Source organism: Scophthalmus maximus, chromosome 8, assembly GCF_022379125.1.
Source record: "Scophthalmus maximus strain ysfricsl-2021 chromosome 8, ASM2237912v1, whole genome shotgun sequence".
Classification (NCBI taxonomy): domain Eukaryota; kingdom Metazoa; phylum Chordata; class Actinopteri; order Pleuronectiformes; family Scophthalmidae; genus Scophthalmus; species Scophthalmus maximus.
Window position 1 is genome coordinate 22,080,342 of NC_061522.1, and position 13,753 is coordinate 22,094,094.

The 13,753-nt window shown below is 44.0% G+C and overlaps 1 protein-coding gene across 6 annotated transcripts in view; it reads left to right on the top strand.

Annotated features, from left to right (window-relative positions):
* wdr17 (WD repeat domain 17) overlaps positions 1-13,718 on the top strand; it is a 37,293-nt gene extending 23,575 nt beyond the window's left edge. Inside the window, exons 31-33 of one of the 6 annotated variants that reach the window (XM_035637194.2) lie at positions 410-477; positions 859-956; positions 13,358-13,718. In XM_035637194.2, the coding sequence (XP_035493087.2) occupies positions 410-477; positions 859-956; positions 13,358-13,414 (223 nt within the window). In that variant the 3' untranslated portion in view covers positions 13,415-13,718. Of the gene's footprint in view, positions 1-409; positions 478-858; positions 957-1,030; positions 2,158-13,357 lie in introns of those variants that run through there. The other 5 variants (XM_035637191.2, XM_035637195.2, XM_035637193.2 and 2 more) reach the window with 5 other exon arrangements.
* Positions 13,719-13,753: the final 35 nt, after the last annotated feature.

Below are 13,753 nucleotides of genomic sequence, written 5' to 3' on the forward strand. Positions count from 1 at the left end.
TAAAGAAGGGGAACACTTAGGATTACCTTCACTACTCTATTGTAATAATGCCTAGTCTCCGCTGCTCAGTAGCGCTAAGAGATGTGGTCACAAAGAGGTCAGTTACCAAGGAAACACAAGATAAGAGGGAAACACAGAGAAAGTGTCTGAATCTCCTCTGGATGAGTTCTCCTGAGTGATGTTGCTACCTGACTGAAAAATCAGATCAACATCTTTTGTAAGGTATCAAGGAGAAGACACTGCTTGGAGCCTCATGTTGAATGCACCAAGATAGAGCTCACAGCACCCTTGTTGAAATCAATGAAGCTAGAGATGCTAGGCCATGTTGACACAATACCATCATCCGTCTGCACTGGGTGTGTACAAACGTCTGTCTCTGTCTGTCTGTCTGTCTGTCTGCTTCCAACAGTCCTCCATCAGAGTGTCAAATAGAAGAGTTCAGCTGCCTGGTGAGGAGGATCCAGCCAACAGACTCTGGTAAGAACACTCACTGTTTCATCAGAAGAGATACGAAGAAATAAAACATAATTTGGTGGAGACTTCTTACAGGATCTGTAACCCCAGGATGTTAATGCTGGTCTGATGTTGGCTTCAGCATTAGCAGTTGGAGTCTGCAAGCTCTATGTGCGGCAAATGTGGGTGAAGGCGAGTACACTGCTCAGTGATTGGCCACTGTGCATCTAAGTGGCTTTCTGCTTGGATTGAGTGTGACTTTGAGGGAGGTAGGGAGCGAGGAATTAAAGAGCAAAGCAGACAGAATGAAGTATTATCTCGCCAAGCGCCAGTAAAAGCTGTTGATTGTAAATATATATTATGTGTAATCGTTTACCAGTAAAACATGTTTTCTCCCTGTCTCAGCTGCGTTAGTTCTCTGTGGAGCGGATTATGTGACAGGCTCCAATCTGCCGAGCCACTCAGATGTTCAATTGTCCTGTTTCACCGGGCAGAGAATACAGGTGTGTGTTTCCTAATTTTACATCTGTCACATGTTTTTAAAACATGTTTTTAAAACATGTGACCTTTCTCATAGTTTTCTTCTTCTTTTATCAATGTGCAGGGTCCGTTGTTTTTGTTGGAAGATGGTAAATCAGCAATCTCCCATAATGATGCGCTAATGTGGGCAAAAGTCAACCCCTTCTCCCCTCTGGGAACAGGAGTCCGCATCAACCCCTTCTAAAACAGAGAGAGAGATTACAGGGGATTACAGGAGGGAGAAGAACAGCCGGAGGATTATGTGTAAAAGTGGAAATGAACATGTCAGAAAATAACATATTTGTGCTTCAGCTAAGCGCCCAATTGTATTTTAGCATTGACTGAGCCAACATTGTGGTGACATCAACAAACAACACATTTATGAGGATGATTCCATTTACTGCAAGCACATGGTTTTTGTAGATTCTGGGACTCATTAGCGTAGCTGTTATGTGATGAGAACCTAGCCAACAAAGTCATCATGCTTCGTTTAAGAGGGTAGGATTCCTATAAAATTAGATTTATGGCTCATTTTGGTTTAGCTCTTTCCTCAGCTTACAACTTCTCAAAGTATAAGCGTATGTATACAGGGTATAAATCTGAGATACTTTCTTTTGTTGTAAAAACCAAATACTGGAATAAAGCAACCCCTGCATATATAGATGTGAATCTAAAAAGTCTGTTGCGTTGTGTTAAACTCATTTTGATACAAAAATAAGATGCACATAGTAAAACATTAAATGTTACAGTACAGCAACAAACAACCAGAGCAGTAGAAAACAAGCAGAATATGCAAAGCACATAAAAAAGAACTACAGAGACAGTGCTGAGCACCAAGATGGCCTGGAGATGATATTCTTTCCCGGTACATATGCATAAGTTTCTCCTGCTTGGAGACAATAGACAGACATAAAAAAAAAAAAACATGAATTCATGCATGAAATGTATAAGAATGAACACTATCCCATGCACGTCAGAGTGTAAGACTGTTTGTATGAACAAATACTGATGGTCAAGTTCAAACCCAAATCACACCCCTTCGGCCACAATGACCCTGACGAATAAGATATTGGATGAATGGACCATAAACAATAAACAAGCGCAGTGAGCTAGCCTAGTGAAAAGTAGTGGAGTACAACTTTTGGAATTTCATTTTATGCTTAATTTCAGAGGGAAAAATTGTACATTTCACTTAACTACACTCGATTGATTAAATACAATGCATTGTCATTGAATTTCCCAGTTAAGGATCAATAAAGAACATCCATCTATCTATTTAACCATTGGCTCCCACCATTTTTGGCAGCGAGCAGTATATACCTGTCTGGAGTTCAGCTCATGGACATCTGATAGGTCGATGAGTTGTTAACAGTTTTACCAAAAAGACGTTTAAACATATAGATAACTGTTTACAGCCCAAAGCGATTCAGTCAAAAGTCATGTCAAATGTGAATCAAAACCTTCTATTTTCCCGCTTTCCTCTCACATTCAACATCTCACAACCACCCAGATGTGTCTTGTGGGCCTCAAACCTGAATTAGGAACCACTGGATTAAACATGCTAACTGTAGAACTAACTCTACCTCGTGCAGCTACAGCAAATAGTAAAAGAGTAAAATGTTGCTTATACATCGATTCACGAGTATTTAAAATCTAATAATTTATATATACAGCAATAAATCAGCCACTGCAGAACAAGTACTTCTACAGTTGATATTCAAAAGGGGGCCATATAGAGTTAGGCCAAGAGCAGTACACCACGGGGAGAGTTGGCAATGTCCTTTATTGCAGCAGACTAGCAGGTTTGCAGAGAAAACAGGCTAAAGGCAGCTTGTAGCGTATACCAGGCGGAAGAGCAGGCACCCAGGAGCAATCCAGACGACCGGGGTGTAACACAGCTTAGAGTCTGTAAGATGAGTCAACCCAAAGCATTGATGGCTGGAATCTCACGACGAAGAGCAAGGTACGGGGAGAAGCCAGGCCGCTGAGGAGACAGGCAGACAGTGCTCCAGAAACACACCGACAAAGCTTGTAGTCGGGGACAGAAGGCAGAGGTGTTTACCTTGGCAGAGACGAGGCAGGGAAGTTGGGGTGAAGCCAGGAAATCAGTCCAAACGCTGGAAAGTCTGTCATCGATGCAAAGAAAAATCTGGCACTGAGTCTTCTTCTTAAAGTATTCCGGCAGTTTAGACGCTGCTGAGCGTATTACTGCCCACCACAGGTCAAAGCTTATCCTATATTTTTACATACAGTCCTGTGTTGTGCAGGAACTGAAGAATTGCCTCGGAGATCAGTTGATGGTTCTCACTGTGTCCAAACAAAGATAAAATAGAAAAAGCCTCAACTCCAAGACCTGACAATCTAACATACAATACTTGTCTTTCTACCCTATACTTCCTTCATTCCAGAATAACATGCTTTACTGTTTCAGGACTCCCACATTCACACAAGCCAGAAACATGTTTTCCTAAAGTGAATGAATAGTGCTTTAGCCCACAATGTCCCAACCTCAATCTACACAGCTTAACTGAGTCCCTACGGGACAGAGAAGCAGAAGGATATTTTCCTCAGAGAGAAGTAGTGTCTACCCCTGTCTTCCTTTTCCCACCCTCTCTGCCATTCTTTTATTAAGCCCTCTTTTGTTCTTTCTCTCAGCTCCACTCTCCCAAGGATATGTGAACATCTACTTCTCTGCTTAAGCTCTCTTTTGCAATGTGGTCCACCTGCTCATTCCCCCTTACCCCATTGTGCCCGGGAACCCAGCAAAGAGTGATGTTACAACCAAAACCTATTCTAAAAAACATGCTCAGAATGTCATTAACAATGTCAGGGCGAGCTTTAGATTTTCCCACCTCTAAAGCATCCAGAGCAGCTGCAGAGTGGGAGCAGATGATGACTTCTCTAGGTCTGACTTCCTCAATCCACCATAGTGTAACGGGTGTGTATTTAGGACCCAAATGCAGTAATCGATAATCCAGGTATAGTTGGTAATGACCTTTATTAACGCCACACACAGGAATCACAGTGGGTAAGCAGTGCAGAATTCAGAGTGGGCGGCAGGCAACGAGTCTCTGGAGCCTCCCAGGCGAGTCGGGAAGTCGAACGGGAGTACACGCGGCAATAGTTCAGGCGACGAATTGCCGTACTCACTCAGCAGCTCAGGGTAGAGCACAGGCCCCGCTAGGGGACAGGCAGGAGACGTAGACAGGAGAGCCGGGGGTTCGGAACCAGAGGAGCCTTTCAGTGGTGCACATGAAAAAAAAATGTCACTGGGGAACTGGACAGGGGTCTTGCTGGGGGGTTCAGCAGGCGTAGCAGTTCAGGTGGAAGAACCGGAGGCCTTGCAGGCAGGCATAACAGCTCCGGGGGAAGGCCCGGAGGCCGAGCAGGCAGGCATAACAGTTCGGGGGACGGCCCGGGGGCCGGGCAGGCAAGGAAGGCAGTTCTGGAGGAAGGCCCGGAGGCCTTGCAGGCAGGCATTACAGCTCTGGGAGACAGCCCGGAGGCCAGGCAGGCAAGCAAGGCAGTTCTGGAAGAAGGCCTGGAGGCCTTGCAGGTAGGCATAACAGGTCTTGGGGAGGGCCCGTATGCCTTGCAGGCAGACATAACAGCTCCGGGGGAAGGCCCGGAGTCCTTGCAGCCAGACATAACAGCTCCGGGGGACGGCCCGGAGTCCTTGCAGGCAGACATAACAGCTCCGGGGGACGGCCCAGAAGCCTTGCAGGCAGACATAACAGTTCTGGGGGACCACCCACGAAGGATGCGTCGATCGACCCACCGACTGGCGAGGAGGAGCAGAGTTCGGCCGGACCACCGACGAGGAACGTGTCGATCGACTCACTGACTGGGGACGAGGAGGAGCAGATGTCAACCAGACCACCGACGAAGAACGCGTCGATCGGTCCATCGACTGAAGACGAGGAGGAGCAGACAAACCAGAGAGGGACAGGCGAGAGGGAGGGTCCAGTCCAGACGGGGAGTCGAGGACTCGTAGCAGGGATTCACCAAACAGTCCAGGGGAGAGGCAGACAGAAACCAGGAGGGACGGAACGAGGCTCGTGGTCGGGTACAGAAGGCTGAGGTGATATCCGGGAAGGCGACAAGACGGGGTAGTCGGAGGCAGGCAGGGACGAAAACAGGAACGCAGTCCGAAAAACGATGGAGTGTCATGCATGAGTACAATGAACAATCTGGCAGAGAGTGAACGGTGAGGAGAGTCTATATACCGGGTGGCTTGGTGATCAGAGGCAGCTGAGTGCAACAGGTGAGGTGAGTTGGGCTGATGAGGTGGGAGTGGCAGGCAGGCAGGGAGGGAGAAGGAGGGGCCGGTGGAAAAGTACAGGGAGGTGAGGTGGAAGCGATGACTGAGGTGACGAGTATGCAGACTGTGACACATAGAGCCTATAGAATTGCCATTAACTCTGTGGTAAAAACAGAGCTTCCATTAGAAATTCGCCGGCCAATCTTCAACCCAAGCTGCTCCAAATACATCCCAAACCCAGCTCTCCCACTAACCGGATCTCTAGATCCATCCGTAAAAACAGTCAAAGTGTTCTCACTGATTGAGCCAAGATGTTCCACTATTCCTGGAGTGACTTCCCTCTTTTCCTTTTCCTGAAGAAAAGAAAGCTCAATATTAAGTTCAGGCAGCAGCCAATAGGGCAAAGGTAGCCAGCTTGTATGTTGTGCTATACTTCCCTGTTCCATGCCCAACTTCCTAGCCCACTGATTTATACTGACAAAGAATGTTATGTATTTGTTGCCTCCAAACACGTGTAACAGACACCTGGCTGGGAAGATTTGATTACAACCACCAAGTTTTACCCAGTACTGTAGCCCTAACTTAATGCCCCTCAACAATAAGGGCATTTATCCCATTTCAGTGAGCAGGGCAAGGACTGGGGAAGTTCTGAAGGCCCCACAGCAAAGCCTCAATGCCCTAGCCTGCATCATATCTAACCTAGCCATAACAGTTTTAGAAGCAGACCCATACACAAAGCACCCGTAATCAATAGCAGATCTGAACATGGCCTGGAAAATTAGCAGCATCGTCTCCCTATCAGCCCCCCACTCACACCCAGCCAAACTTCTCATAACATTCAGGACTTTTTCAGACTTTGACACAATTTTACCTACATGCACAGCCCAAGTCATACGCTCTTCAAATCAAATGCCCAGAAATTGAAAAACCTTCTGCAGTGGAGACCCATACATATACAGGCCAAGATTAGGTAACTTTCTTTTAAAACCAAATACCATATATTTAGTCTTAGAGGGAGAGATTTTAAAGCCCCATTTATTCCCTCATTCCTCTACAGACACTAACAATCTTTGGATCTGCTTTAAAACAAACTCGTTACACCCTCTTTTCCAGATGGCCCCATCGTCTGGAAACAAAGACAGCCCAAATCCTCTCTCGATTTTACTAAAAATATCGTTAATCATTATGTTAAACAAAACTGGACTGATAACACTTCCCTGTGGGGTTCCATTCTCTATTTCTACGGTCTTTGAGCTAACACCACCCATCAGTACTTGTATTGTTCTTTTCATTAAAAAATCCTTAATCCAATCAAACATCCGTCCCCTAACTCTTATATCAATTTTTTTTATCATTAATCCCTCCTTCCACAGAGAATCATATGCCTTCTCAATATCCAGGAATACAATCACTACTATTTCCTTGTTGTTAAATGCCCTTTTAATATCCTGATCCCAAACTGCAACTGACTCGATTGTGGACCTTTAATTCCTAAAACCATTCTGGACATCAATAAAGAGTCCTCTGGTTTCTAAAAAATATACCAGTCTATTGGTAACCATCCTCGCCATAATTTTACAAAACACTGCTGTGAGCACTATAGGACGGTATGAGCTAGGGTCAGCTGCCTCTTTGCCTGGCTTCAAGATAGGGATCACAACTGCATGTTTCCATTCCTTTGGCAAACAACCCTCTGCCCACACAATATTAAACAAAGCTAAGATTTCATCAAGTACAATATCATCCAGATTTTTAAATAACTCATAAAACAGCCCATCTCTCCCCGGGGTTGTATTTGCCCCAGACATTATTGCATCTTTCAACTCTTTTACAGTAGAAAACAGATTAATAGGATTATCATTTTCTAAGCTCCACTCCAGCTTCCACTGATTAACTGCCATCAACTGAGTCTTCTTCCTACAACTCTTTGCCCCCAGGCTCCCTGACCTGTGCACCGCTTGAAAACTGTTTACACAAGTCTGCCTTTTCCTTATTGGAAACTGCTACCACCTCGTCCTTCTGTAACACTGGTATCAACCTTCTTTTATATACCCCTGACATTCTACGTACCGCTGACCACAAATGCCTTACTGGAGTCTCAGGCCCTAGCGTACCACAAAACTTTCTCCAACTTTTTCTCTTTGCATCCTTTATAACTCTTCTTGCTACTGCCCTAAGTCGCTTATACTCCATTGCATTAACCAGCATTGGATACTTTTTTTAATCTTCTATATGCAATATTCCTACTCCTTACAGCTTCATCATACGTGGCCTAGGTTCCTGCTTCACAGGAATGGTACAGCGAGCGGCAGCATATCAAAGGTTGATAGAACCCTCACTATCAACCTTTCCTACTAAACGTTGTGCCTTCTCCTGAAATTCATCCCATTTGGCCCGAAAAAAAATTATATGTAGGGACTTTCTCTTCTACTTCTCTTCTCAAGTCCCTACCAAACCTACACAGAATTCGATAATGATCGCTACCTACTGCATATCTATCCATAACATCCCATTCAGCAATTCTAGCTAAATTTGAGGAAGCAATTGACAAATCTATATGGCTACATATATTTTTCACAATATTAAATCTAGTCGGCCTTCCATCATTTATCACTACCAGCTCATTCTTATCTAGAAATTCTTCTACTGTTACCCCACTGCTATGCCTGTGATCATTACCCCATAATGGGTTATGCGCATTAAAATCTCCAATCCATATAACCGGACTCCTTACCCTTTCCATCATTTCATCAAAATCTGACAATACCAAAGGTTGACAGGGGTTATAATAATTTAGGATAGTAATAGAGTTGTAACTGCTCCAAACCTCCACAGCCAAACACTCAAGCTTAGAATAAATATCAACTTTCCTATACTGTAACCCAGTCTTAACAAAAGTTGCACATCCCCCTCCTGATCTATCAGACCTGTCCAATCTCAGACATTCATAGCCCGGAATTACAAAATCTAGACAGGACTTTAATCATGTGTCTTGGATACATATCAATTCTTGTGCTTCTATAAATTTGTCGACAAATCTCTTAAACTCCTGATCATTCCCAATCAGACTCCGGGCATCCATTGAAGAATATAACACATAAAAATGTTAAGGATCCACACAATCATCGCTTGCATCCTCCACACTGCTAGCCCTCGACAACTGTGAAGTATCCATACAGTGATTCTCAGTCATGTAATGGTGTAACTTTTCTGGTAACTGCTCTGTGCCAAGGAATCTTTCATCTGCTCCCACCACTAACCTGATGATGTCTGATCTGTTACCTGCTTTCTTAGCTCCCACCAACACATCAGAAACAAAAGCCAGAAATGACTCTTTATTAAAAACCAACATGTCTGCGGGAAATGCCGACGGCAGGTTTGGCACAGAGAGCTGGCTCCCTAGCAGTACTCTAGCCCTAGCGCTCCCATCTTCGCGTTTTCTGGCTACTCTTTGAACTGCCTCTGCATATGACACCTTGTCCTGTTCCCTCACAGCCTGCACCCGCCGAGCCTGGACTGAGTGCTCACATCCCTGAAATGCTGCTGCATGATCTCCACCACAATTAGAGCACTAAGGAGCCTCTGCCTTGCAATTTTGAATTACATGGTCTCCACCACACTTTGCGCACCTTCTTTTACCCCGACAAGACCCAGCAACATGTCCAAACCTCTGACAATTATAGCAGCACAGCGGTGGTCTTCTGTACTCCCTTACCTGATACGACATACTACAAAGAAACACTCTGTGGCAGCACACCGTTTTTGAATGTTAACAGAACCGGCTCCCCCTCTACACTTAAATCTCAGAATGTCAGTTACCTGCCCCCTGAGTAAAATTTTCTAAGATTTCCTTCTCCGACAAGCCAGCAAACAAACTCTCCATAAACCACTCCCTTGAGTCCCTGCTGGTTTCCTCTAGGGACCAAACTCTCCACCTTAACCACCAACTTCCCCACACCCCTAGCATCATTATATTGTTTCCTATTTTTGCAACACACTCAACATTCCATTAAACAATATCTTGGCCTGAAAATCTTGCCTATCTGACTCTCCAAACATTGGTAATCTTTAATGGATTCACTTCTCTAAATCCTGCATCTCCTTGATTAATTGCCTTGACTTTAAACAGCACTTCAGTGGTTCCAGTTCTCCTTATTTAATTTCCTTAATCTCCTGACATTTCAGGTCTTTCACTCGATGCCCCTCTCTTAGAGCTCCCCTTTTCCCTACCCACCATGTGCCACCCACCACTCTCAGTCCCACCACTCCCAGAAGCCATGGGCCTCCTAAACCCCTTCCTTTCCCAGCACTAATCTAATTATAATACTAGTCCTACTACTTATTGTGAAACAAAACACAAAAAACAACAACAACAAAAAAAAGTGGACCAGAACACCATGAAACTCAGCGCTGAAGGCTGTCAATTCGCATCCGACTCCTGAACAAAGGTCGTCTCCGTGTACGATGATGTCTCCTGGCACTGAGTCTGTGAACTGGAGAGGCTTATATACTGGGTTTGATTGTGGATGAAATACGGCTGAGAGACCAGGTGAGGGGAATGAGCTAATGAGGTGGGTGTGGCTAGCTGGCAGATAGGAGCAGAGGTGGGGTGAGTGGAAATTTACTGGAGCCAGTATGGAGGTGAGCAGACTGTAACAGTTTTCACTGTTGTCCGTTTGTTTGAGAACAAATCCACAGCTATTTTTCATATGATGTTTAATAATACTAATCCAGCCACCACCCTACTCCTGTCTCCCTCCACTTGTGCGTTTTTTCATGGAGGTTGACCATACTAAGGACTGTTCAAAATCATGACTTGTGGAATGAAAACCAAGACTGCAGAGCATCCATTTATGTAGCCTCACAGGACTGTCAGGCAAATTTAAGTTATATCTAAACACTGCATTATTTTGAGTCATGCACAGGAACATATCACAAACAGATAATCATACAGGACATACTACAGCTGCATGGAGCAAGGAGTCTTTATGTTCTGCCCCTCAAGCACACAGCTCACCTTCTCTGAGAGGGTGACCTCATGGGTTCATACAGCCTCTTGGAGAGAGACTGGTTTGGGAAAGGGCCAACATGTTCAGCACAGTAAAAAGATAAATGACCCAGCAGTTACGGGGAAGTGCTCAGGTTGACTGATAAAGTATCACAGCTCACCGATCAGCTGTTTCTCAAAAAACAGACACTCACCAAAAACAACAACTTGATACATTGTATTAATATTGACTCTGTTGCTTGATGCAGCTTATAAATGTTGACTTTTAATTACAGTAGTAGAGGCTGAAGTTGCAGAATGAAAGCCAGCCCTAAAACAAAAAGCTTTCTGCTCTGGGCCTGTAGCAAATCTGACTTCCTTGGCACTGTCAGAATCATTTTGATGATTCACTGTGAGTGCTGATGCTCTCTGTTATTCTTCCATCCTAATGTTTACTGAGAGGAACTGATGGAAGTGTAATATTTGTACTGAGTTCAGGCACTATGGTGAGTTTAACAGCACACTCGCCCATACAGGAAATGTGTGTGTGTGTGTGTGTGTTTGTGTGTGTGTGTACTTGTACTGTATTGACAGTTTGCATCTTAGACCATTTGAGGGAGGACATTTTGGCTAGTCCTAACTTTCTGACTCACCTTTAGGGTTTGTTGAAATAAAGAACTACCAAAATGTAAAGCTGGTAAACACATTAACTTTTTGCAGTAAAAGCTGGTGCAGGACTGTGTTACATCATACAGCATTTAACATTAAGCGCAGAAAATTGCTTCACAGACTGATTCTTAACTGAGAGGTTCATGTGTTGTAAATGAGGACAGCAGCAATAAAACCTGCAACAATTTCTCATGTATATATTTATTCCAGGATTAAAAAATATGCAAATGCTTATTTTTATTAATATGACTATGGGTATACTGATTGAATAAATGTTTGAATAAAATGTCCAAACCAGAACAAAATGACAAACCAGAATATAAACAGTTTGATGAATAAGATTATTATTAAGATCGGGATTTGATCCTATTTCCCATACGCAGCTGAATAATGGAGAGATGTAGATGGTCTCAACCAACCATTGCCTGTTATTCTTCCATTCATCCATTATCTATACCAATTTGTCTTTATAGGGTCATTGGGGCTGAAGCCAATCTAAACATTTGGCGAGAGGCGGGGTTCACTTTGGACAGGTCGCCAGCTCATTACAGGGCCGACATTCAGAGACAAACAGCCATATAGTCTCTAAACAACCTAACCCCAAACTGCATGTGTTTGGACTGTGGGAGGGATCCGGAGTACACCGAGAGAACAGATAGGCCCTGGTTGGTTGTTCTGAACTGGAATTCGATCCAATAACCTTCTTGCGCTGATGTGACAGTGCTAACTGTCGTGAAATTTTGTCTATCCTCCCCTGAGAAACTGTTAAGACGAGTCTTCTCAGGCACCAAGCAAGGTCAACCTGTCTGTGGCAAGCCCCAACAATCATCGTGCAGCTCCGGTCTCTCTTAAGGTGTCATAGTCGCTAGGCGATGACGACATTACCCTGAACTAAATACACTACAGAGACCGGGAACAGGCAGATTGTCTTGGGGCGCCATACACTGACCACCTTATTGATCTGTGTAAACGAACCTCCTTGATATATATTGAGCTCTTATTATAAATACTTCTGCTTAAGACATCCATGGTTTCCGTCTCCCTGAATCAGCATCCACTCCATCAATTATTTCTTTTCACAAACCATTGCATTGCCTGCTATTCACAATCATCATTTATGATGATAGTTTCTGTATGGTAAAAAGTATGTCCCACCAGCAAAGTAAATGGACTGTATTTTAAATAGCGCTTTTCTAGTCATATAGACCACTCAAAGCACATTATAGGAAAGTCACATTCACCCATTCACACACATTCATACAAACTGGGATCGAACCGCCAACCTACGGGATAGTGGACAAATGACTCGAATGAAGTCCTGAGCCACAGCTGCCCTAGTATGGGCCATCTGTTCAGTCAAGAGTTTTTAAGGCCAGATTGACATGAAATATGAAGGTGGTGTTCCTGTACATGGTCCTCAGAGGATGAATCTTAATGAGCTTTTTCTGGCGCCATTGCCAAAAATTACACTTGCACACTAACCTCTATGGTAAATCACAGTAGTAAAAGCATATGTGTATAATACTGAGCCTGTTCAAGCTCCACACAGTGTGAGCACTCTGCATTTTAAAATGAATTACTGAGCTTTCCTTTGGCAGAACCTCAGAAATTTGAAATTTTTAGCGTCAGTACTGGCAGTCGTTGTGGAATATAATGTTTTATTACTTTGGCAGATTTTCGAAAATGCAGGGCTGGACATTTAGAGTACATTCACATCATGCTGGTTACATTTATAAATGCATGTTTTTCTCTCCTCAGCCCTCAAGCCAGAGTATAAAATCATTTTTTTCTTTTATGGAACTATAGCTTTCAGAGTGTGTAAATCTTTAAAAAAAAAATTTAGTTCTGGTTTTATTGTTTCAGTGCATATGAGGTATGGTGATGTAAGCGAGCCCGATGAGGGTAAGGCGCTGTGAGGCAGTAAAGAAGTAACTGTCTTCCTGATCATTCCTTCTACATGCAATGACACAGCAGAGAAGTGGTTGTTAATCTGGACTGAGGTAGATTTTGTTAGTGTTTACAGACAGACAGTGATAAGAAATGCTTTCATCAGCAGCTTGACTTGGAAGAAGAATACTGGTTAATGTGCCTTTTTATGGGCCCTAATAATATTTATATTTCATACTTGTTAAGTTGTCTGACAGTAGATCTGGCTTATCTTCGGGGTCATTCACTGCTGCTATAGGATGGAATATGTGTGTTATTCCCTGTTCCACGTCCTGCTTCCTTCCCTAACAGTGTGTGCTGCTGGCTGGGCGTGACCTTCAGTTCACTCCACGTATCCGATCCTCATATCTCAAGTATATAACCGCCGGTCTGATGACCACCTCCTTGCTAGAACTATGCCTTACCTTGTGGTACTGTGCTTCGGCCGGACTGCGCCTGTTTTACACCCTTATTGAGAGGGGTTTGTGTTTTTGATGTCAGGCGGCTGGTGTCCTAACCCTGCTTGTCTTCCTCTGTACCAGGACCACTGCCCACCTGCTCACCTGGTCACGCTCAGCCACCTCCAACAGCCACACTGATCCCCTGACTCCCTCAACAATACACTCTGGTCAACTTTATTCCCCTTTTCTGGATATCCAGACCCTTCACATGGACACAGGATTCCCCTTTCCCATTTTTCTTTATTCCATGTGTTGCTGCCTAGTGTCTGGACATTGAGTCCAAGCCATTTTGCAAACCTGACAGAATGTGCAAATGAAAACAACTGTATTGTGAGTTTGGCTGTATCACAGGTGGCAGACTGTCTGTGTGGCAGGAAAGAGCACATCTGTTGTCATTAACCTGCTGATCGTATGTGGATTTCATCAAATCATGAAACATTCTCAGCCTCAGTTATAAAATACAAATGAATAAGTCCC